General features: G+C 43.5%; 2 protein-coding genes and 2 long non-coding RNA genes across 15 annotated transcripts in view; 2 read left to right on the plus strand and 2 right to left on the minus strand.

Moving 5' to 3' along the window:
* LOC125768673 (uncharacterized) overlaps positions 1–26,341 on the minus strand; it is a 336,169-nt gene that overhangs the window by 94,128 nt on the left and 215,700 nt on the right. The window lies entirely within an intron of this gene.
* Positions 440–8,752, plus strand: LOC125768635 (mediator of RNA polymerase II transcription subunit 1-like). Its single transcript, XM_049436603.1, has 4 exons — positions 440–1,538; positions 1,606–1,739; positions 1,808–5,955; positions 6,035–8,752. The coding sequence occupies exons 1-4, from the start codon at positions 1,230–1,232 to the stop codon at positions 7,906–7,908; spliced, it is 6,465 nt and encodes a 2,154-aa protein (XP_049292560.1). The 5' UTR covers positions 440–1,229; the 3' UTR covers positions 7,909–8,752.
* LOC125768661 (uncharacterized) lies at positions 9,125–26,319 on the minus strand. Its single transcript, XM_049436661.1, has 3 exons — positions 25,874–26,319; positions 10,088–10,423; positions 9,125–9,997 (listed from the first exon to the last, which is right to left on the minus strand). The coding sequence occupies exons 1-3, from the start codon at positions 26,004–26,006 to the stop codon at positions 9,804–9,806; spliced, it is 663 nt and encodes a 220-aa protein (XP_049292618.1). The 5' UTR covers positions 26,007–26,319; the 3' UTR covers positions 9,125–9,803.
* Positions 11,612–17,403, plus strand: LOC125768672 (uncharacterized). Of its 12 annotated transcripts, XR_007418936.1 has the most exons (7): positions 11,612–11,697; positions 12,413–12,602; positions 12,781–12,970; positions 14,051–14,573; positions 15,330–15,519; positions 15,698–15,887; positions 16,455–17,403. It is a non-coding gene; the product is annotated as an uncharacterized LOC125768672 (long non-coding RNA). The 12 variants fall into 12 exon arrangements; XR_007418931.1 differs by lacking the exon at positions 11,612–11,697 and having other exon boundaries at positions 12,349–12,602; XR_007418937.1 differs by lacking the exons at positions 11,612–11,697; positions 15,698–15,887 and having other exon boundaries at positions 12,349–12,602.

The following is a 26,341-nucleotide window of genomic DNA, read 5'->3' on the forward strand; positions in this document are numbered from 1 at the left end:
AATTTTGATTCGTAAGAATGCAGGGCTCGTCATGTGCAGTTCCGATTCATAATCATGTATCAAGGACATGTTCATGATCTTTTTCAATGCTATAATTTATCAGAGAAATCAGTCTAATTGTGCAATTTTTTTAATTAAAAACACCCGGTAATTTATAAACATTCAGCTATTTTGCGATATCAAAGAAAAGTAAGTTCGACACCTTTGGCAAATGAGAGACTGCGAACAGACAACCACCAAATGGCAACTGTCAATCCGGTAACTGGGGCATGTAAACACGTATCCTTCAAATCGTGACGAAGGCAGCCATTTATTTACCTCGTCCGTCGCGATACATACGAAAATTTCTGCGCTTTTCACTGCGTCGCGCGTGAAAACGGTGTTCCTGTAGCTGGGTAACCGGTGCATAGTATCCGATACTTGTGGAGTAACTCGGTTTTGTTGGGCGCACAAAGTATCGGGATCAAACCCAGTAACAGTGGTCGTCACTGAAATGTGTGCCGCAGCAGCACAGCGTGCTGCAGTAGCGTGCGGATCGGATCCACAGGGGAAGGGGTGCTACCTGGCATAATTTTTTTTCTGTGTGTCGTCACGGTGCATACGCGTTTGTTGCCCCCGTGCAAAAGGTGTTCCAAGCAACCGATAGTATTCCGTATGCTAAGATTTGCTGAATGAAATCTTCTAGCTAGTTTAGTGGTTCAGTTTCATCATTTCATCATACTGGCCTGCGGCTATTCAATAGGCTGTGAAACAGCTCCGCAAGTTTGCCAATCGCACAATCCGAAACCATACTGGTGCCTTGCAACCAAGCATAAGTGTGTACGTATGTATGTGTGTGTGTGTGCTTGTGCAGAGTGGAGAAGAAATTGAAGGGAAAGTTTTATAATTGGTATAATATTCGACCCGTGATGGACAGTAAGCAATAATTGTAGATGAAGCTGCAAACCCTTCCAATGGCAGCTAGGTGTAGTGCTGCCATCATTCGACGAGCCGGGAGACAATCAAACCGCGAGAGAAGATGTGTCCGGGTGTGATGAACTTTGGTCATGATGGTGATGATGATGGGTTGCACAGCATGATGACTAACGAGCGCAGTTGCAGTGTTAGAGACAACAGCAGTGGGACTGCCTAGCCGAAGCTGAAACCAAGGCAGAGACCATTGGTGGCAGTAAGAAAAGCGTAGAACAAAAAAGGATAAAGAAAGTAACAGATACACAGACACACACACAATGTCGTCTTCCGGTACAGCGGCGGTCAGTGGTGGAACGCTTCCCGCTCTGCTGATGGCAAACGGAGGCAGTGTTGGCGGGGGAGGAGTAGGCACCGGTAAAGGTATCGGCAAACCGGATATTAAACCACCCGGATCGGGTCCAACCGTTGGTGGGTCGGGTGGCACCACCGGCAAGGTATTGCTCGGCGGAGACAAACATGAAACGTGGCAGATGGAGCTGCTAATGGAGCGGCTACGGACAAAGGCCAAATCGGCACAGTACAAAACCTTTCCGGAGATGTCCAAATCGGTGCGGATGTCTCTGTTGGTAAGTTGGGCTATCGGTTCCCAAAAGCAACAATTTGTTATGCGATCTCTTTCCTTTTATTCTGCAGGAGAAACGATACGCCTTAGATGCGGTGGAAAAGTCAAATCTACAGAAAACGCTCGACAGTATGCAGTATTGCATTAAGGTGACCACCCGGCAGGGTTTGGTCGAACGACTCGATTGTCTTACCAGACAGCTAGGGTAAATTGGACTTGCGATTGTAAACTGAATCTATTACACTTAATCGGTTTATTTTTAACCCCTTTTAGCCTCAAACTAAGCGAAGACACGTCCGGCCTATTCATCTCGTCCGACATGTTCTACCTCGAGATCATACTCGATCCAGCCGGTGGTACTGTGCAGGACGTAAAGGTACACCACGAGTGTAAGATGAAGCAGCAGAGCTGCAGCGAACTAGTCGCCTGTCTGCAACGGGGTGACTTTGCCGATTTCACCACCCAGCTCGAAGGGCTAGCTTCGATATACCAGCTAAATGCGGAGAAAAAGATAAAGGTGAATGCTTTCGTCGCTTTGCAAGCGCTTGAAACAGATCTGCACACACTGTACACGCTGTCGCTGCAACACTTCGCGGACGTACACTCACAGCTTCTGAAAGCTCCACTCGGCGTGGTACAGAAGCGCCGTGGAGGGCACCCGATGCGACTAACGTACTTTGTGGCACCGTACGAGCTGCTGGATGTAGGCACACGCACCATAAACACACTTTCGGCCGAACTGATCGCGAAAGAGCGCATCGGATGCAGTGTGGCGGTCGTGCTGGAAGCGTCCAGTGCAAACAAACTGCAGATACAACCGCTGCTGGTGGTGAATGGTAGCGGGAGTGCGACCTCCGTCGGGCAACCCGTCTACACACCGATCGAGAAACACAACTCTACCTCGTTGCCGGCCACATTCGTGCTGCGGCTGAACAAACCGATGCCAATTAATGGTGCGATGATGCGTGCTATCAAGACGATTGTTGGCGGTGGTGGCGGAGCGAACGAACAGCAGCAAGGTGGAGAAGGGACGGTCAGCGGTACCACTGGCCTACCGACGTCCCTTCTCGGACTGATCGCTCACCACGCATCCGGTGGAAGCGTGACGGATCTTGCCAAGGGTTTAGTGGTATCGCTACCGGATCAGTATCATTGCTACTATCTCACGGACAACCCATTGCTCCGGGGCGTGATGGTGAGCAGCATACCGTTCACCGAACCGCAGCATGTGCCGAAAATCTTAACCTACCTTAGACAGCAGGCCATCTTCAACCAACTGCTGTCGAGCTGCATCCGTTCGACTTCATCGGCTGCAGGTGGTGCCGGTGGTCGTCCCAGTGCATTGCAGCTGCTGCTTGACGGTGGTACACACACGATAGAGAACGGCACCGCCGGGGGATTGCTTGTGTTTGAAGTGAGTGCACTCTCCTGTCAGAACATAACGGTTTCGTTGATACATCCATACGAGGAATCGCTGGCAACGGTTGAGTTTGATCTGCAAAACATCGCTAACATTATCGTGCGGATCTACTGCAGTGAGGGTGAATCCAGTGATGAGCACACGGTCGAACGGCTGTCGGCCGTGTTGCAGCGTTGTATGTCGATTCCGGTCACATTGCGCGCGCTAATGAAACATTGGGAGGAAGAGCACGAGCAGAAGTTTAAACCGAACGTCCTTGGTGCCTCGACCGTTTCGTCTACTGGCGGTGGAGGTGGTCCCGGTGGCGCTGGCGGTGGTCTTAATGGTGGCGGCGATGGTACCGGAACTGGCGGTGGTGTCGGCAGTTCCGGTGAGGATGGAAGTATGAACGGATTCAACCTGTCGTCACTCGGTGGTCCAGCATCAACGGTTGATGGGGCTGGCGGTGTCGGTGGGACAGGAGTAGGCGGAGGAGGAGGAGGAGGAGGCGGTGGTAGTGCGGCTACAAATGGAACATCGGCGCAGCAAACAGTCGGTCAGCGCGGGCTAATGAATGGCGAAGGGAACGGGCTGGTAGCGAGCGCAAATCTTGGTCTAGACTTTTGTGATATGCTTGCCGAACGGAACGGTAATGGATTGGGTGGCAGTATGGGAAGGGTGGCGGGTCCTTTAGGTACCCGGGAACCACCGGAACCGTTGGCGGGCGGTGCAGCAAAGAAACGACGCATGGAGGATTTTTGTAAAAGCCCAAAGAGTGATAGCAACCTTAGCGTTGCTGTTGTTGGTGTAACTGATGGCAGTGGTGTGGAGAAGGCGAATGTCACCACAGCTACAACCGGTCTCACCACGGTCACCAGCCAGGATGTGGCAGTAGCAGCCGCAGCAACATCCGGTGGAACAGCAGCAGGAAACAGCGAACAGCGCATGCAAGCTGGCGGTGCAACGGAGGAGGACACCGGCGGGTTGCCACTGTTCGGCGAGACGGTCCCGGTGGGTGGGACCGATGCCAAGGGCAGCTCTTTGGGTGGAACAACAATTACAAACACGAACGCATCCGCTAAGAATGAACCTCCGAGCGTCCTTCCGGCTGACGATGAGAGTGCCATCGTCGGTACCGGCGTCAAGATGCCGCTTCAGTCTTCTTCTTCCTCCTCCTTATCCTCACTATCCTCGTCGGGGTTTTCACTAACCGGTGCCGCATCCGGTGATGCGAGTTCAGATCGTCCCTGCCCGGGAACACTGCTGCTGGAAAGTCTCGAAAGTGCAGCGCTAGAAACTGACTCGTCAAAACGTATCACAGGCCAATCGGTTAAGCGACGTCGCAGTTCGAGCAGCTCGAGTTCCAGCTCTAGCAGTAGCTCAAGCAGCAGTTCGAGCAGTTCCACCACTTCCGGTGCGACGGATGAGGTGGAAGAGAGTGTCGATCTGGTAGAGGCGGAAATGAGCAGCTTTTTTGCCGAGGTAAACAGCGCACAACCGATTGCAGCGGCAACGCCGAAAGGTACGTTTGGTTCCGGACCTTCCGGAAAGCCATCGCTGGGCCCGGTATCGCCAATTGCTGGAAAGCTTGTATCACCGTCTGGTAGTGGTGGAATAGAAAAACCTCTCGCGACGATCAGTAGTTCTGGGTTGGAAATAATCCCCATACCAACGGGGCACACTAATATTGCGGCAAGTGCATTTCCTTCCACAACCGTTACCACCAACACACCGATAACGGTGCCACAAATCATTGCCAACAGTACGTCCGCTACATCGCTGACGACTACGTCCACAGCGACGAAAAAGACATCTTCCTCATCTTCATCTAGCAGCAACAGCAGCAGTAGCAGCAGCAGTCATCGCAAGGGCACGGAATCAACGGAACGGTCCAGTTCGAGCAAATCGGACAAGAAGAAAAAGAGAAAGGTCGATGATTCGGGCCACCTGGCGATGGGACCACCGAACAAGTTACCGTTCAAGTCCGGTGAATCTTCACCGCATCGAAGCGGTATCGGTGGCTCATCATCGTCGTCGGGGAACAAATCGAGCCCAAAACACTCTAGTCCGGTACATCACAGCAGCCCGAAGCATACCGGCAGCAGTGCGTTGGGGTTTCACAGTCCCAAGCATGGTTCGTCGGTGTCCCCGAAGCATCCACTGCACTCCGGAGGTAGTTCAACCGGCGGTGGTAAGCCTAGCATGTCGGCGCTAAAATCGGCAGCGGCCAGTGGCAGTTCGCCTGGTACGAAATCTTCTGAAACGAGCGGTACAGGAGTGGCAGGAGGTGGTGGTGGAGGTGGAAGTGGACTAAGCATCTCCACCACCAGTGGTTCATCCAAGGAACGCGATAAGGAACGCTCGGAGAAGAAGACGCTTCAGTTTTCGGCCACTAGCGCTAGTGCCGGCTCATCGCTGACATCGAGCAGCACTGGCAGCTCCGGGTCTGGCTCAGGTGGAAGATCGAAGAGTTCGGGTTTGAAGTTGAAACAGCTCGACCTAGCTGCTGGATCCTCGATGACGATATCAATGACAGGTTCTGGGATCGGTGATTCCGGCTCTAGCTCTCCCGTCGCTCCAATGATCGATCTTACCGGGCCGGGTTCCGTGCAGGGATCTTCACTAGGTTCGTTGGGACTCTCCAGCACGGGACTGACCACGGCAAGCTCCATGTTGCAGGCACTGCAAGCTGCTAAAAATCGTAAACCACCATCCTCTGCCGGTGGTACCGGATTGGGTGGATCTCTGAGTGCCGTGATCGATAAGCTAAAGTCGGCACAGTCGGCAGATGACGAAGCGGTACTGGTACTGCCGGAAATGACCATCACCCAACAGACGACCAGCACTTCACTAGCGGCTAGCAGTGGTGGTATTGGTGCTGGTGTGAATATTGGGGGCTTTGGATCGATTAGTGGTGGCGGCACGTTGAAAGATCCCTCCAAAACGGGAAGTAGTCTACTGTCAGCGACAGGGTCCGGTACGTTGGCGAATTGTGTTTCTTCCACGACAGCGATTAGTGCCGGTGAGTTGTGTCTTAACGCTTTACTGTCATATTTCAGTAGTTCGATTCTTATCCCAAACTTTCATTCATTATATTTCAGCCTTAACCCAAGCAAGCTCCATGACGAGTGCACCTTCCTTGACGGCGGCCCTTACGAGTGGGAAAGCATCCGAGTACATGGTAAAACCCAGCTCGGATGGCATAAAGTTGACAATCCAGAACAAGAAGGGTTCTAGCAAGAGTTCTTCCAACAGTGGCGGAGGCTCGAAATCCGGCAGCAGCGGCAGTAACAAATCTGGCCTCAAGTCCGGTGTATCCAGTGGGCCCGTCTCGTCCAAACAGCAGCAACAGAACCACACTACCTCCTTTAGTGGCGCTTTCCCGTCATCGACGAAGACTCCGCACTACACCAGCTCCTCGTCCAAGACACCGTTTCAGAAATCGAACTCGTTCGGTTCACTCGGTGGTGGAGGTGGTGGTGGGAGTGGTGGCATCGGGATGAAATCTTCCAAGGTAAGCTCCCCGAAGTCAACCTCCAATCCGGCCAGCTCGTCTTCGTCGTCCTACGCGTCGAAGGAGAAGGGTGGTCCTGCGTCGGGCCGTTCGAAGTCATCCTCCGCCTCATCATTAACCGGTGCTGCAATGCTGAGCGGTGGAGGAGCAGCTGGTGGCGGAGGAGGATCTGGGACAGGATCTTCCGCACTGGTAAACCCGATATCGATCATGAAGATGCTCGGCTATCCTACTGGGTCGATGGGCAACATGGAGGGTTTTGCGAAGTCACTCGACACGAAGTTTCAAATACCGAAGTTATCGGCACGCTCCAACAATAATGCAGGCACTGGTAGCGCCGGTCACAGCGAAGGTAATGACGGTACCAAGAGCATGAAGGATTCGGCAGTGAGGAAACAAAAGCCACAGCTTCCTATCACAGCTTCTACTACGTCACAATCGGTCGGTTCGTCACCATTACGATCGTTCTCTACCTCACCATCATCCGGTGATGCAAGTGCTCGGTTGCTTTCCGATTTGCTTGGCGCTGCAGCGAAGAACAGTACCAAAATGTCTGCCTCTGGTACTGGACCGACTGGTGGACCATCTGTCGATGGTGGTGGTGCTGGTGGTGGTGGGGGCGGTACTGCATTACATCCACTATTACCCAACATTGTGCAGAAGATGTTTGGCAGTGATGGTTCCCTGCAGAGCAAATCCAACAGTTCCGATGGCAGTATGTTTCCTTCGGCAGGGCGTGCCTCACCCGGGATGCTTTCCGGGAGCGCCAGCAGAGATGGGTTTCGATCCGGGACCGGGTCTGCACCGGGTACACCAACGACAACCGGTTCGATGGTGCTGCCACCGTTTCCTTCACCCGTGTCCGGCGGTGCATCGAACGATGGTGATGCGGGATCGGGTGCTGGTTCGCTAATGCGACCACCATCACGACCCAGCAGTACGATATCGAACCATTCACACTCGTCACAGGATGGGATTGGTGGTAGCGTTGGTGACGTTGGACCATCGCCCGTAGTTACCTCGATGGCATCGATGATGATGATGAGTGCAATGAGTGCGGCCGGTGGACAATCGCCTGCGTCCGGTTCCTTATCCTTAGATAGTGCCAGCACACAACAGCTCATAGCGGCACTAGCCGCAAAGAGTGGAGCCGCTGGTGGAGGTGGTGGGGGCGGTGGTGGTGTACTTCCACCTCCCAACAGTCTGCTCAACAACCACACACACCTGCACCATCACGGCAATCATCTGAACAATCATGTGGTCGGTGGAACGACCCCGTCACTGAACAACCTTCCCTCGCCGGCCTCCGTTTCGGTGCATCTCGTCAAATCACCGGCACCCTCCCCACTCCCATTCACCTCACCTCACTCTAATGCTTCGTCCACGCACGGTGGACCCGCCGGCGGTGGACTCGATGACGATCTGATGGATGAAGCACTGATCGGTATTGGCAGCAAATGACATACAGGATGAGATATCCACGGCATGACGTGGATTGTGCTTCGCTACTGTAGCAGAACGAGCGTACAATGGAAAGGGTAAAGCAACCAACCCTTCACCCCACATATTACTGCCACATACGATGGAGGGATGTTAGTGTTAAATGTTTGCGCCTTAATTAATTCCCTTGCATTGCATGCGCATCTCTCTCACCGCAGGGGAAGTTGCATGAAGCAATAAGCGATGATTGCGGTATTTTTCGGGAAGCGGTTCTATAACATGCGCGCCGTATTTTGTAGGGAAACATTTAGATCATTGATCATGACACGAGAGCACACTCAAGTTATTTAGTGTAAAGAAACGTAGGCAATTTTGGGTGGATGAACAAACAGAGAAAATGGGACAGCAAAAATAAACCAACGGTTTCTTACGTGGAGGAATATCTCCACTGATTAAATCGTACAAGGATACACTCTTATTAGCATAACATTATAGCAGCAAACGGAGGTAGCAGTTTGCAGTCGGAATCTTTCAGGTTGAGAGTGATGGTTGATAATTTGATTTTTGTTTCATTTTCCACACAAAAACACACTTAAGCACTTGCCAAGCCTAATGCAGCAATGAAACATATTAGACGTGTTCTTACGATCATTTCTCTAACTCGAACTATTTGCTCTGTTGTGCTCCACAGACGAATAGAGAAGTTTGTAATTGTACATTAAAGAATACTTACCCCTACCACAGACGAATTGCATCAGGATGATATTTAGAAAGTAAACCCCAGATAGAGATAATCAGCATTAGGACGGATAGTTAAGACCAATGGGGCTTAAATAAAGAGATAAAAAAATGGACAAAACTCAAACCATGTAACGATGAACCATTTGCGGGGGAAAAAACGGGGGAAAAATAGGAACAATTAATCCAAGTAAAGTAGTAACACACACACACACTCACACACTAAGAGAGCAACATTTAAACTGCGGCAAAGGTGTGGTAATAAAGCAAAAATGCCAGCTAAATGAAAAACCAGTATGCACGGCAAAGGTGCAAACTGTGAAAGCAGCAATAGCATAAAATGTTTCGTAAATGTTTGCACAGTTAAGAAAGAAATTATTAAAGGGGGGTTTTTTTCAAAGAAATGTGAAATTAAATTATTGCAACACAGTTTTTTTTACAGTATGTTTGTTTGCTATCGTTACTATTATTTAATTTTAAAATAAAAAAAAATTACCGATTCCATGTCAGAGCTGCAAACACATTAATGAGCATAGTTTGTTTATTCAGTAATTTTATGCAAGTTTTATGCTGTTATTTAGTTTTTTGTCACTTTTTTGTTTTGTTTCCAGTTTTCTCTTGGTTTATTTTGCTTTGTTCATACTTCTTTACACATTATGTTCAAACTTATTTTAAGTAACGTTTTACCCACCCGCTTTCGTATCACTCCATCGATAGTATTTATAAGTAGTAGAATTGTTCATTTTTTTTTGTTCGTTTGTTTGTTATAGATTTTATTACAAGTAGTGAACTAGTTTCTTGTTTTTTTTTTGTTGCTTTGAATGAATATTCTTCCCTCCCAAATGGGTTTAACTCGTACCAACAAACAAGCATTATACTAGAGGATCACTCCATCCTGTAAGCAACCTTCCTAACCTCATTCCATTTTATTTAGCCATTTGCTCGGATGCACGGTTTCTTATACTAGATGGATGAAAGATCGTCTTTCCAACGATCAGTTACAATTGCATGTTTTGCCATTAGTTTTGTTTTTCGTTCGAACCTAAGAAAAGTACCTCGGTGTGCTGCTTAGCAGGGATGGTGCAAAAAGGGCGGGCAAATATTTCGTATTCTCATTGCTGTCGTATCGCCGTGTACCATTCACCTTCACTAACGCATGTGTCACGTGTCGTTCGTCCTTACTGCGAATACTCATTAATGACGGCCATGTCTTCCGAGAGATCGTGCTTAAGATTGTTACCGGGGCTGAGCTCGTTCACCTCCGGGAAGTATCGCTTGTTGAAGGCGAACCGTCCAAATCGATCAATTTCATCAAAGTTCCGTTTGCCGATCGTTGCCATTTCGTCACCATTTAGACGGTAGTTAAAGCCAGCTGTGTTTGTGAAAGAAAGAGGAAAATATTGCTTAGAAGCTGTTTAACAGCTGAATAGCTAGTGTAGGGTGTAGGGACGCAATCGCTTACCGTTGAAACGATCAATTTCGTCAAAGTTACGCTTGCTGAAACGTCCATTGTAACCGTGATCCATCGAACCGGCGTATGAGGGCTCGTAGTCCAAATTGCGCTTTCCATTGAACCGTGCGAACCGATCAATCTCGTCAAAGTTACGCTTGTCGTACATTGGGGCTAATCCTCGCGAATAGTAGTTATAAAGCAGCGTCCGTCTGTCGGAGTTGTTGAGTGATCGTTTCGTTTTGTAGCCAGCGGTTCCGGCAACAACACCCGATGATCCACCCGTTGGCCGCTGACCGGTGGACGTACTGAGCTGCAACTTTTCTTCATTGATCTGCTTTAGTTGACCTATGCTCGAGGTTAGTATGAAGTTAAAAATTAATTACAAATATGAAATGGGGCAAAACGATAAGGAATATGCAATGAAAAAGGAATGTTCCTTTCGGTTTCGGATATCAATCGTGCACTGTGTTGCGATATTATTTTGTGTTGTGCTTTATTATTCTTTTCTGTTTTCGTTTTAGGATGGTGAATGACTTACGCTGTAAATTTTCTGTCGAAGATAATGTTGGTGATTGTTGCAAAAAACACTGTTAAGCAGTGCTCCGCAACCTTTTTAGTACCGCAGACCACTTTTTGTTCGACATAATTATATCGCGGCCCACATGTGCCGTCTATGAACGGACCCTTAATTAGTGTTGGGTAGTGTTGGGTCAAGTAGCTCAGGAGCGCACCGCTCTCGCTCTCTAAAGTGTGCGATGCGCTTGAGGTAGCTCCACACGGAGCGCTGCACACAGGAGCGATTGTGCGATGCGCTCCCAGGAGCGAAGTTTCGCACCACAAGGAGCGCTGCACGCAGGAGCGATTCCTGCGATACAGCTACCTCTTTTTCCCGTGGGCTGTGCGGGAGCGCGCACAATAAGATGACCGGAGCGATTGAAATACCTCTTTCGCTCTTGACATACTAGCTATAGCCTTAGGAGTTTTTAAAATTTTTAGAATTTATTTATTTATTTTTTGTTTTTTATTCTTTTTTTTATTTAAAGCACTATTTGAGTGAAAAGAAACTCATTTCAATCGATTCGCATTAAAATAAAACAATTTTTAAATTTTGCTAAATTTCCCAAAAAAATGGCAAGGGGTAAGCCTTATGAAATTTTCGAGTTGAAAATTATTTTTTTAGTTTTATGTTATTTTTTACTTTTCTTCTTTTAAAACATTATTTGAGTGAAAAGAAACTTATTGCAGCATTAAAATATATCACATTTACAAATTTTGCAATATTACTTCAAAAAAAGCCTAAGCCTATACAGCCTTAGGAGATTGGCTTATTTATAGAAACATTTAAGACATCTATACAGACATACAGATATCTGAGGGCATGGCTGTCCAAGAAGAAAATGTAGCCATTGGTGTCATCTATCGACCACAGGTTAAAGATTGGCGATCCGTTAGATACCGACCGAGTTATAGGCAAAACTTGGTGCAAAAATGAGGAAAATTTTACATTTTCTCAAACAGGGTAAGGAACTTGGTTCCTCGAATAACTTCTGGCACAGACATCTGAGGGCATGGCCGTCTGAGAAGAAAATGTAGCCATTGGTGCCATCTATCGACCACAGGTTAAAGATTGGCGATCCGTTAGATACCGCCGAGTTATAGGCAAAATTTGGTGCAAAAATGAGGAAAATTTTACATTTTCTCAAACAGGGTAAGGAACTTGGTTCCTCGGATAACTTCTGGCACAGACATCTGAGGGCATGGTCGTCCAAGAAGAAAATGTAGCCATTGGGGCCATCTATCGGCTACAAGTTAAAGATTGGCGATTCATTGGATACTAACCGAGTTATAGGCAAAAGTTGATGCAAAAATGAGCCTAATAAAATTTTCAAAATTTTATATTTTTTAAAATTTTTTCTGATTTTTTACTCTTTTTTTAATTTAAAGCATTATTTGAGTGAAAAGAAACTCATTGCAACCAATTGGCATTAAAATAAATCAATTTAAATTTTTTTGCAAAATTTCTCAAAAAAATGGCAAGGGGTACCCCTTATGAAATTTTCGAGTTGAAAATTTTTCAAAATTTTTTTTCTGATTTTTTATACTTTTTTTAATTTAAAGCATTATTTAAGTGAAACGAAACTTATTGCAACAAAATTCGCATTAAAATATATCATATTTATAAATTTTGCTAAATTACTCAAAAATGAAGAAAATTTTACATTTTCTCAAACGGGGTAAAGAACTTGGTTCCTTGGATAACTTCTGGCACAGACATCTGAAGGCATGGCCGTCTGAGAAGAAAATGCAGCCATTGGTGCCATCTATCGACCACAGGTTAAAGATTGGCGATCCGTTGGATACCGACCGAGTTATAGGCAAAACTTGCTGCAAAAATGAGGAAAATTTTACATTTTCTCAAACAGGGTATGGAACATGGTTCCTCGAATAACTTCCGGCACGGACACCTGAGAGCATGGCTGTCCAAGAAGAAAATGTAGCCATTGGTGCCATCTATCGACCACAGGTTAAAGATTGGCGATCCGTTGGATACCGACCGAGTTATAGGCAAAACTGAGGAAAATTTTACATTTTCTCAAACAGGGTAAGGAACTTGGTTCCTCGAATAACTTCCGGCACGGACACTTGAGAGCATGGCTGTCCAAGAAGAAAATGTAGCCATTGGTGCCATCTATCGACCACAGATTAAAGATTGGCGATCCGTTGGATACCGACCGAGTTATAGGCAAAACTTGCTGCAAAAATGAGGAAAATTTTACATTTTCTCAAACAGGGTATGGAACATGGTTCCTCGAATAACTTCCGGCACGGACACCTGAGAGCATGGCTGTCCAAGAAGAAAATGTAGCCATTGGTGCCATCTATCGACCACAGGTTAAAGATTGGCGATCCGTTGGATACCGACCGAGTTATAGGCAAAACTGAGGAAAATTTTACATTTTCTCAAACAGGGTAAGGAACTTGGTTCCTCGAATAACTTCCGGCACGGACACTTGAGAGCATGGCTGTCCAAGAAGAAAATGTAGCCATTGGTGCCATCTATCGACCACAGATTAAAGATTGGCGATCCGTTGGATACCGACCGAGTTATAGGCAAAACTTGGTGCAAAAATGAGGAAAATTTTACATTTTCTCAAACAGGGTATGGAACATGGTTCCTCGAATAACTTCCGGCACGGACACCTGAGAGCATGGCCGTCCAAGAAGAAAATGTAGCCATTGGTGCCATCTATCGACCACAGGTTAAAGATTGGCGATCCGTTGGATACCGACCGAGTTATAGGCAAAACTTGGTGCAAAAATGAGCCTTACTAAATTTTCATTTTTTTAGATTTTTTGATTTTTTTATTATTTTTCACTCTTTTTTTTATTTAAAGCATTACTTGAGTGAAAAGAAACACATTGCAACCAATTGGCATTAAAATAAATCAATTTCATTTTTTTTGCAAAATTTCCCAAAAAAAACGTAAGGGGTAAGCCTTATGAAATTTTCGAGTTGAAAATTTTTAAAATTTTTTTTCTGATTTTTTATTATGTTTTTTGTTTAAAGCATTATTTGAGTGAAAAGAAACACATTGCAACAAATTTGCATGAAAATATATCACATTTATAAATTTTGCTAAATTGCTCAAAAATGAGGAAAATTTTACATTTTCTCAAACAGGGTATGGAACTTGCTTTCTCGAATAACTTCTGGCACAGACATCTGAGGGCATGGCCGTCAAAGAAGAAAATGTAGCCATTGGTGCCATCTATCGACCACAGATTAAAGATTGGCGATCCGTTGGATAGCGACCGAGTCATAGGCAAAACTTGGTGCAAAAATGAGGAAAATTTTACATTTCCCAAACAGGGTAAGGAACTTGGTTCCTCGCATAACTTCTGGCACAGACATCTGAGGGCATGGCCGTCTGAGAAGAAAATGCAGCCATTGGTGCCATCTATCGACCACAGGTTAAAGATTGGCGATCCGTTGGATACCGACCGAGTTATAGGCAAAACTTGGTGCAAAAATGAGCCTTAGTAAATTTTCATTTTTTTAGATTTTTTGATTTTTTATTATTTTTCACTTTTTTTTTTTATTTAAAGCATTACTTGAGTGAAAAGAAACACATTGCAACCAATTGGCATTAAAATAAATCAATTTCATTTTTTTTGCAAAATTTCCCAAAAAAAACGTAAGGGGTAAGCCTTATGAAATTTTCGAGTTGAAAATTTTTAAAAATTTTTTTTCGGATTTTTTATTATGTTGTTTGTTTAAAGCATTATTTAAGTGAAAAGAAACACATTGCAACAAATTTGCATGAAAATATATCACATTTATAAAGTTTGCTAAATTGCTCAAAAATGAGGAAAATTTTACATTTCTCAAACAGGGTAAGGAACTTGGTTCCTCGAATAACTTCCGGCACGGACACCTGAGAGCATGGCCGTCCAAGAAGAAAATGTAGCCATTGGTGCCATCTATCGACCACAGGTTAAAGATTGGCGATCCGTTGGATACCGACCGAGTTATAGGCAAAACTTGGTGCAAAAATGAGGAAAATTTTACATTTCCCAAACAGGGTAAGGAACTTGGTTCCTCGAATAACTTCCGGCAAGGACATCTGAGGGCATGGCCGTCTGAGAAGAAAATGTAGCCATTGGTGCCATCTATCAACCACAGGTTAAAGATTGGCGATCCGTTGGATACTGACCGAGTTATAGGCAAAAATTGATGCAAAAATGAGGAAAATTTTACATTTTTAAAACAGGGTAAGGAACTTGGTTCCTCGAATAACTTCCGGCACGGACACCTGAGGGCATGGCCGTCAAAGAAGAAAATGTAGCCATTGGTGCCATCTATCGACCACAGGTTAAAGATTGATGATCCGTTGGATAGCGACCGAGTTATAGGCAAAACTTGGTGCAAAAATGAGGAAAATTTTACATTTCCCAAACAGGGTAAGGAACTTGGTTCCTCGAATAACTTCCGGCAAGGACATCTGAGGGCATGGCCGTCTGAGAAGAAAATGCAGCCATTGGTGCCATCTATCAACCGCAGGTTAAAGATTGGCGATCCGTTGGATACTGACCGAGTTATAGGCAAAAATTGATGCAAAAATGAGGAAAATTTTACATTTCTCAAACAGGGTAAGGAACTTGGTTCCTCGAATAACTTCCGGCACGGACACTTGAGAGCATGGCTGTCCAAGAAGAAAATGTAGCCATTGGTGCCATCTATCGACCACAGATTAAAGATTGGCGATCCGTTGGATACCGACCGAGTTATAGGCAAAACTTGCTGCAAAAATGAGGAAAATTTTACATTTTCTCAAACAGGGTATGGAACATGGTTCCTCGAATAACTTCCGGCACGGACACCTGAGAGCATGGCTGTCCAAGAAGAAAATGTAGCCATTGGTGCCATCTATCGACCACAGGTTAAAGATTGGCGATCCGTTGGATACCGACCGAGTTATAGGCAAAACTGAGGAAAATTTTACATTTTCTCACACAGGGTAAGGAACTTGGTTCCTCGAATAACTTCCGGCACGGACACTTGAGAGCATGGCTGTCCAAGAAGAAAATGTAGCCATTGGTGCCATCTATCGACCACAGATTAAAGATTGGCGATCCGTTGGATACCGACCGAGTTATAGGCAAAACTTGGTGCAAAAATGAGGAAAATTTTACATTTTCTCAAACAGGGTATGGAACATGGTTTCTCGAATAACTTCCGGCACGGACACCTGAGAGCATGGCTGTCCAAGAAGAAAATGTAGCCATTGGTGCCATCTATCGACCACAGGTTAAAGATTGGTGATCCGTTGGATAGCGACCGAGTTATAGGCAAAACTTGGTGCAAAAATGAGGAAAATTTTACATTTCCCAAACAGGGTAAGGAACTTGGTTCCTCGAATAACTTCCGGCAAGGACATCTGAGGGCATGGCCGTCTGAGAAGAAAATGCAGCCATTGGTGCCATCTATCAACCGCAGGTTAAAGATTGGCGATCCGTTGGATACTGACCGAGTTATAGGCAAAAATTGATGCAAAAGTGAGGAAAATTTTACATTTCTCAAACAGGGTAAGGAACTTGGTTCCTCGAATAACTTCCGGCACGGACACCTGAGAGCATGGCCGTCCAAGAAGAAAATGTAGCCATTGGTGCCATCTATCGACCACAGGTTAAAGATTGGCGATCCGTTGGATAGCGACCGAGTTATAGGCAAAACTTGGTGCAAAAATGAGGAAAATTTTACATTTCCCAAACAGGGTAAGGAACTTGGTTCCTCGAATAACTTCCGGCAAGGACATCTGAGGGCATGGCCGTCTGAGAAGAAAATGCAGCCATTGGTGCCATCTATCGACCACAGGTTAAAGATTGGCGATCCGTTGGATACCGACCGAGTTATAGGCAAAACTTGGTGCAAAAATGAGGAAAATTTTACATTTTCTCAAACAGGGTATGGAACATGGTTCCTCGAATAACTTCCGGCACGGACACCTGAGAGCATGGCCGTCCAAGAAGAAAATGTAGCCATTGGTGCCATCTATCGACCACAGGTTAAAGATTGGCGATCCGTTGGATACCGACCGAGTTATAGGCAAAAGTTGGTGCAAAAATGAGGAAAATTTTACATTTTTTCAAACAGGGTATGGAACTTGGTTCCTCGAATAACTTCTGGCACAGAGATCTGAGGGCATGGCCGTCCAAGAAGAAAATGTAGCCATTGTTGCCATCTATTGACCACAGGTTAAAGATTGGCGATCCGTTGGATACCGACCGAGTTATAGGCAAAACTTGGTGCAAAAATGAGCCTTAGTAAATTTTCATTTTTTTAGATTTTTTGATTTTTTTATTATTTTTCACTCTTTTTTTTATTTAAAGCATTACTTGAGTGAAAAGAAACACATTGCAACCAATTGGCATTAAAATAAATCAATTTCATTTTTTTTGCAAAATTTCCCAAAAAAACGTAAGGGGTAAGCCTTATGAAATTTTCGAGTCGAAAATTTTTAAAAAATTTTTTTCTGATTTTTTATTATGTTGTTTGTTTAAAGCATTATTTAAGTGAAAAGAAACACATTGCAACAAATTTGCATGAAAATATATCACATTTATGAAGTTTGCTAAATTGCTCAAAAATGAGGAAAATTTTACATTTCTCAAACAGGCTAAGGAACTTGGTTCCTCGAATAACTTCCGGCACGGACACCTGAGAGCATGGCCGTCCAAGAAGAAAATGTAGCCATTGGTGCCATCTATCGACCACAGGTTAAAGATTGGCGATCCGTTGGATACCGACCGAGTTATAGGCAAAACTTGGTGCAAAAATGAGGAAAATTTTACATTTCCCAAACAGGGTAAGGAACTTGGTTCCTCGAATAACTTCCGGCAAGGACATCTGAGGGCATGGCCGTCTGAGAAGAAAATGCAGCCATTGGTGCCATCTATCGACCACAGGTTAAAGATTGCCGATCCGTTGGATACCGACCGAGTTATAGGCAAAACTTGGTGCAAAAATGAGCCTTACTAAATTTTCATTTTTTTAGATTTTTTGATTTTTTTATTATTTTTCACTCGTTTTTTTATTTAAAGCATTACTTGAGTGAAAAGAAACACATTGCAACCAATTGGCATTAAAATAAATCAATTTCATTTTTTTTGCAAAATTTCCCAAAAAAAACGTAAGGGGTAAGCCTTATGAAATTTTCGAGTTGAAAATTTTTAAAAATTTTTTTTCGGATTTTTTATTATGTTTTTTGTTTAAAGCATTATTTGAGTGAAAAGAAACACATTGCAACAAATTTGCATGAAAATATATCACATTTATAAATTTTGCTACATTGCTCAAAAATGAGGAAAATTTTACATTTTCTCAAACAGGGTAAGGAACTTGCTTTCTCGAATAACTTCTGGCACAGACATCTGAGGGCATGGCCGTCAAAGAAGAAAATGTAGCAATTTTTGCCATCTATCAACCACAGGTTAAAGATTGGCGATCCGTTGGATACTGACCGAGTTATAGGCAAAAATTGATGCAAAAATGTGGAAAATTTTACATTTTCTTAAACAGGGTATGGAACTTGGTTCCTCGAATAACTTCTGGCACGGACACCTGTGAGCATGGCCGTCCAAGAAGAAAATGTAGCCATTGGTGCCATCTATCGACCACAGGTTAAAGATTGGCGATCCGTTGGATACCGACCGAGTTATAGGCGAAGTTATTGCAAGGGGTAAACCTTTCAAAATTTTCAAGTTGAATTTTTATTTTTTTCTTATTTTTTATTCTTTTCTTCTTTTAAAGCATTATTTGAGTGGAATAAACTTATTTCAGTGGATTAAATACACCTGTTTCCAGCTACGTTCAAATATCGTGCCATCTGCCTCAAACCGCATGCCGTCTGCTTCAAATCCCGTGCCATCACCTTAAAAAGCGTGCCACTACGGTCAAATCGTGTGCCACTACGTTCAAAATTGACAGCTGCTTGGATGCATGTTTGTTGTTTGTTGACAATTTGCCAATTTTTTACCCGTTTGATGAAAAATGGAGTCAAAATGCAATTAATCCTTAGTTTATTCGTTTAGCTATCGAAAACCGATTAAAAACAATGCAATATTTGCGAATCATTTAGCAAAAGTGTTTGTTTTGTTTTGGTATGGCAATGCCTTCAGCTCGAGCTGTCAATTTTGAACGTAGTGGCACACGATTTGACCGTAGCGGCACGCTTTTGAAGGTGATGGCACGGGATTTGAAGCAGACGGCATGCGGTTTGAGGCAGATGGCACGATATTTGAACGTAGCTGGAAACAGGTGTAAATCAATTTATAAAATTTTGCTAAATTTCCCAAAAAAAGGTATGGCTATAGCCTAAGGAAATTTTCAAATGGGAGTGCTCCTGTGTGTAGCGCTCCGTACGGAGCTACCTCTTTTTTGCGTGGGCTGTGCGGGCGCGCGCACAATAAGATGAGCATAGTGATTGAGGTACCTCTTTCGCTCTTGATCCAACACTATAGTGTAAGAGCTTTAACGCTGCTTTGCAGTAGCTTCACTCAAGCAATGATTTCGGATGTGAAATTTTATTTTTATTGCACGTACGCATTTTACATTCGCTCCTAGGAGACTTTTGCATTCAGGGCTTTATTGTACATTGTTTGATTGTTGTTCTTTTGTGTTTTGTGTGTTTCTTGCTAAATTTTCTAGTTCCCGAGGTACAAATGTTGAAGCTGCTACACCACTACACATGTTACACGTGCTGTGCGGCTACAGGAACTATATGGGACCAGCACTCCAACTACTAGCACAGAGGTAAATAATTTTGTGTGTGTGTTTGTTCTTTTTGTTTTTGGTATAGTACAACAATCGATCGTATCGTCGGCGTTTGATTATGATCGTTCCTCTTCCAATAGGCATTTGTGTTAACAATCCATTACCTGGGGGGCGGGGATAACGTGCGAGACTCAGTGGGTGATTAACAAAACGCTTAAGTTAACGTTTTCCGTTTCCGAACAAGCCATTAAAACAGAGAGAGAAAATCAAAAATATCGCGATCGTTTCATTCATTCGTTGGTTCCTGCATTTTACATGTGCTTTAGGGAAAGTTTATTTTTTCAACAAATTTCCTCCACCGATCGAATCGAGTGAGGCTCGTTTCAGTAGATTTCCACCACCGATCGAATCGAGCGAACGTTGATTCCGGCCAAACGGACTTCCGACGCCATTGCGTGGTACGGCTGAGAATGAACCGTCGTAGATACCGGCCGAGTTGAGCAGGATTCGATTGTAGTACAGGTACTCTGAATAGTCGGGATTCAGCAATTCAGCAGAAAGGAGTTGCAGAAACATGTTAAGGTATTAGTATAAACACATTCTGTTGCGCTGTGAACATGTATTGCACTTACAACACGCAATGTCGACGAATCACTTTGACAGAAGGTAAGGAACATGACAGGACAACACGATTTTTGGGGTTTCCCCCGCCTTCTGCTCACATGGACATGGACGACACATTTGACGCACACAACAGAAGGATACGATTTCCTACTTTCCAGTAACAGCACACACGAAACACACACTGGACGTGGACAAAACACAAGGTACAAAGGAAAAGAGATAAAACACAGCCCAAAAACACCATTTTGTACGCTCCCGCATTATTGTCACAACGACACTTGGTCGTGGATTTCCTTAACGGCGAGGTGATTGATTATCGTCTGATATAATTAAACTCGTTCTATTCGCTTCCCCCGATGACAGGCGGAATTTTATGATTATTTTGCATCATTCCAGTGGGTTGGTAATAATAATAGAATAAGCCATAAATAATTGAGCATCAGGTGGTGGCGTATTTTTGTTGTTGTTGTGTGGAGGTGGTAATTGTCGCAGCATCTTTTTTATTCTCCTTGATCGCAACACCTGTTTTATAGAATGGCTGCTCGTTTCCAAACTTGAACGAGGTGTGATAAAAGTGTGCCTCGGTTCGATAAAACAAAGTTTATTTTATGTGGTGCGATCGTTAACAATGTTTGGCAGTGTTTTGCGCTAAGCGCCTGCATGTATACTACGTCTTGCGAGATGCTTCACAATCCAATCTACCGTCCTGTCAACGTGCCCCTAAATTTAGTCTAAATGTGAGCGTTTATGAAGTGTCTAGTGTGAATAAGTAATTTTAATTTCATAAATATGATTTTTTTGGCAACTCTTTTCAAGGAAGAAGGAAAAAAGGAAGAATTCTAAAAGAAGTTCACATCATTTAAGGGGAAAAAGGAAATAATATTCGAGATAAATTGTTCCATGAAATATTTAAGCAGTTGGTACCGATGTTAAACGATTTTTAAAATATTCTTAGAAATATTTTTTCTCAAGTTTTGTAATATTACTTCTTGCTAAATTTAACACCATTTTAGTGTAAGGAAAATACATGCGACATTATCGTCCAAATAGTTGTGCCCCAATTGCGAGTGGATTAAATTGGGGAGGGATCAATCAGGTACTTTTTTTTTGTAAATCATCATTCAGTTTGCTGATTTAAGGTAATTTAAATCAAGGTTAGTTGTGCTCACATGCTGCATGTCCTCTCCTATCTGGCGGCAAACGATTATCCTAGCAGGACAAAAAGCATCCCTCTGTTCCGCTCACAATTTAGTTTATTTTTATATTCATCTTAAAATTGTGTAGCAACCGAACCGGGCTGCCAGCCCGTACTGATTGGTGTAATTGAAATTGTTACACAAAACTAGCGTCCGTAATGCGAATCTTCCCTGAATTTGATGATTAAAAATTATTCCAGCTCTATCGCAACGGTTGAGCAGACAAGATAACGATCGCTGGACTGTTGCAAGCGATAAAAAAATATTTTCACCCTTGTATCTTTTTGCTAAAACTCCCTTTTTTCCAAGGATAAACCGAAAAAGGAACATTTTAACGCACCCAACCAACAAAAAAAGGCACACAAAATAGAAAAATTTCCCCATCACTTAATAAATAAACTTTCACGAAAGTATCAAGATGCAACTCAAACAAAACTCTCCGTCGGAAAAGTTATCATCACCCTCGTGTGTGTGCTTTTTTTTTCTTATAACGAACGAAAAACTACACAAACGGGTACACTCTTTCAAAATCGCCTTCAAGTGGCCGTTGTTGCACTTTTCCGAACTCTTTTGCGTTCGAATCTTTCTGCAGATCGCACCTTTGTTTTGTTATGCAGTGTTTGAGCTAATGTTGCGTTGGGTAATGCAACATATCGGGCACGTTGTAGCAAAGGTGGCTTCAAATCGAAGTTGATTAGAGCATGTGACTGTGTGGATAATGGAAAATGTGACTACAAATGGGCCAAGTTTGAAGGTCGAACTCTGCATGACCTAAAAGCACTGTTCTATTATGTAGATATGGTGACATGTAGATTGAACTTGATACTTTTGCTACAAATTGCCTTTCATTCAGCGCCTTAAACTAAATGAAAGGGATGCTTTAGATGGTTTGTGCTTTATTCTCCAATTTTTATGTTTGTTGAAAGAATAATCTGTTGGTTGTTTTACAATTTCAACTATTTGTTAACTGAGTACCACAACAAACTTCATATAGAGGTTTTGAGTCCAATTTCCATGTTATGTCAACTAGAATCCTTTCCAGATTAAGGTCGGATATGCAGACGTAGATGTGAATTCTTTCCATCTATCTCTGGATACTCCTTGGTTGACTTTCGTCCAAGATGAATACGATTATATGGAAAGCTTTCCAACATCTTTTTCAATCAAAGAAAACATCTTCTAACTGTGGAAATCCAGCTTCCTGTGTCTTAACTTACATATCCATTGTGTTGAACTTGTAGTGAAAGTCCTCAAGGATTTCTTAGTGGGAATGTTTCAGTCAAGAAAGCCTTTCGAAGAATCTATTCTCCATTTTGATTCAAATTGCAGGAAGTACTCAAGATTCTATGTAAAAATTAAATATTCCATATTCCAGTTCAACTTGAAAAAAATCCAGAAATGTTTACAGTTGAGAAACCCTGTAAATTCCCTGGAGTTGAAATCTCAACTGAACTTGTAGCTAATCTAAGTCACAGACAGCAGAATAGTAATTAGACCATTAGTAACTTCAAGTTTCTGTGTTGTATAATTTTAATTCAATTTTATTAACTGTGATGGATAAAAAAGTTCTTTACACAGCTGATAGATTGATATTGTAATTGTTGCGTGAAGAAATAGTCGACATCTGATAATGTCGACAGATTCACATTCGAGTATGGATTTATTCATCCATCCGTTTTGAACCCGTTTTACACTCTGGCTCTGAAGTTGCCACTGATGCTGCCATCAACACCGAAACACTCTTCAAGACCTTATTTTTTACAGAACAACAGACGTGTGCAGTACTCTTCAGTTACTTTATATCCCTTCAGCAATGAGTAATGCATCCGGCAGAATATCCCATAACAATGTGCAGAGTAAGCTCTTCGCGTTCTTTAGGTAAAACAAACCATACCAATTGGCATCATCACGCAACTAGTGGTAAACAGCGGCAGAAGCAACAGAGGCTGTTGGACGCCACAATTGGGGTGGAAAAAAAGTTCTGTGTCGGATATTGGCTACAATTGTACACACGCTACCACACTCAAACACAGACGCACACGCACCAACTGGTGCTCTGAAGCTGCCCGTGTGTTCGCCATGTGAGAAACGGTGTCCAATAGCAACCATGCTGCGTGCTTTGATGATGTTTTCATGTAATTTTAAGTTTACCATTACTTCCAGCACGTATGGAAGCTTCGAAGTTGGTGTTGGAAAGGGGTTTGCAAACAAGGAGGAAAAATCAGAACCCGTTACACCCATCTTCCCCCCGCGTCCCAAGCGTTATTGGTGCCATAGAGGAATATCACCATCACCATCGGGTTTGATAGTGGAAAGGTTAGTGTTGGTTTCTCGGTCATCGAAACAAATTCCAGTCGTGATGGGAAAGAGAGAAAAATAGAAGAAACCTTTAATGTTGGACTTTCAATCGCAAAACATCATGAACAAGAGGAAAAACACTATTTTTCCCCCCAATGCCTTATGATAGGCTTTTGGCAAAAATACATCGGGTTAACACTTTCCAAAATGAACAGAAACCATTACTAACACCGTACAATGTGCTCATTATACATTAACCCAAAAAAAAAACAATAACTCCCCTATATAACAACGTCAACGAGAACAATGCCCCGCCAGATACCGGAATCGCACCGGAAAAAGGCATCAACGAAGCGGGAAATTGAAGCCCATCGTTCGTCGGTCGGGTACGTAATGGGAAGATGAACCAGTTTGCACCCCTCGCTAAGCAGGCGGCAATAGGGAATTTGCGTGTGTTTTTTTTTCATATTTCACCGCTACCACAAATGGAACAAACGACTGGGCGTCTCCATTCGTTCGGGGTGCATCCTTTTCTTTCCCTTATTGCGTTAGGGAACGCGCGGGCGGGGAGCTGGTGAATCGGATAGGGGTATGGAAATTATCTTAACCGAATTCGATTTGGTACCGCTTAGGAGCCGAAGACAATTTATTAAAATAATAAATTGCACACTGGAACCGAAGCGGTAAGCGGGAGGAATCAGTCAATGAAGGAAGAAAGGATATTGGAAGCGCATCTAGTAGGTTGTGGATTTATTAGCTAGAGTTGTAAAATAAGTTATTTGATGAAATTTAATATAAATATTAATATTTTACAGTATCTGTTTTGCTTTAAAAATTATTTTGTTATTAATTCTCATATTAAATTACTTTTAAATAATTATCATTCTATAAATAATAAATTAACAATAAATAAAATGTTAATTTATTTATTGTTAATAAATTAACGCAAAGAGAACGAGTTTTGTTCCAACAAAAAAGATGAATAAGGAATAAAATGGTGATAAATAAATTATTCTAAGTATTCACCACTGATGCAATTAGTTCCAAATCGAATGTGGCACAAATAGTAATTAAATACATAATGCCTGATCACGTTACGATTAAGTGTGTCAGTGCGTAGTTTTAACACGTTGCTCTAAATTCATACAAAGCACAAGAAAACATACGCAGAAAATAGCAACCCCTGATGCTGTCCAACTTCCTCCAACTCTTCGTGTTTTTCGTCGGTTTTGCTTGTGGTGCGAGCGGGTTTGGAATGTTTATCAAATTAAATAAAACAGTACAACAGCGCTACAAGGCTATAGTACCGGATCCAAGGTTGTACAAGCTGTTCATAATCATAAAAATGATCTCATAATACCATCCGTGAGGGGTTTTACCGCTTCCACCATTGCATATTGAGCGAGCAAGGAAAACGATAGAAAAAAAGGTCATTTAAAATTTTTGTGTCACATTTTTTCGGCCTTCATTTCGGCTTCTATACATTCCATTCGAATGGAAGCAAATCTCATGCTCATCTAATGCACCACCGGCCACCACAACTAATTGTAAACTTTGTGAAAACGGAAACGCACGCCGCTGGCAGGCATGAAACACTGGGCGCCTCCATGATGGATTGTGACCGCGTGCATCTCCGGTACGGATGTGCCCACGTGGGACGCGTTTGGAAACAAAATGCCGGAATGTCCGAGTTATTTCACACGGAAAGCCCCTGGAGGCTTTCCAGCAGTGACCCTTGCGCTAGCGGAGACAGATGGTGATGTATGATGATGGTACAGGAGGTTTTTGATTAAAATGTAAAACATCCACACCGTTGGCGGAGAGAAAAGAAAACCCGGGAAAGGAAACATCTAATACCTTCCGGGGGGAATGCAAGCGAATCTGGAAAGCGTGATTGTTCTGCTGCACCAAGCAAATGCAACAAGTAGAATGGAATGCACTGTTTGAGTGGTAAGTCATACATTCAATATTTGCCAAAGCTAACTGCATCCGTTTTCGGGACTGTTTGTAAATGAGCACGCTTATTAAAAGCAAAATAAATCTAAAAATTACACCTATTCCAGACAAAATGTTTAGATGCATTATAGTCGACATAGAAAAATTGTTTAAAGTCGTTTTCGTTCTAAAAAAGTTTTTTACACTTCTTCGTTTTTTTACAAAAAATATTTTCACCATCAGGTAACCCAAAATCGCTTGGACAGAAACAAAACATAAATGGAAAACACAGACAAAAAACGTTACGAGATCACGAAACAGCACACGAACACAGTCTGGAAACAAATGGACAAATGGCACGAGGACAATTCTTGACAGCACTCAGTTGGACACGCTCACCGACAGAAGGAAAGTACAGATATGTGGTATGGTGTGGTAAGTGTTTTGCAAAATTGCACCGATCATTACCATCGTTCAATCGTTTCAGCTCCTGCAGCTTGGTCAGCACCTCTTCCAGCTCCTGCTCCTTCACCGGCAACCCGTGAGCCCAACCAAGAAAAGCGAACAGCAGTACGCCACAGACAAGATGAAGCCTCACCATACTGACCGGTACGATCACTTCGCTTTTGTTAACGATCACGGGAAATTACTGTTCCACACCAAGTACACCAAACGCTTTTATTTCGTCACGTTTCTTTTGCGTACAAATTCGTGCAAAACACACGTTAAGATCGAATGAACACAGGTTCGCTTTTTTTCGCTTCTTTTTGCACAGTGTAATTTGTACTATTTTAGTCCCCTATAACACTCTGCACGGGTTTGGTTTTACAGGAGTAGCTGCTGCTGCTGCTGCTGGATAACGGTGCACAGCGATTGATGTCTGGCGTACGATTGTTGCGCTTTCTGGTGCTCGTGCGAAGCTTTTATAGCTCAACG

This window comes from Anopheles funestus, chromosome 3RL (assembly GCF_943734845.2).
Source record: "Anopheles funestus chromosome 3RL, idAnoFuneDA-416_04, whole genome shotgun sequence".
NCBI lineage: Eukaryota > Metazoa > Arthropoda > Insecta > Diptera > Culicidae > Anopheles > Anopheles funestus.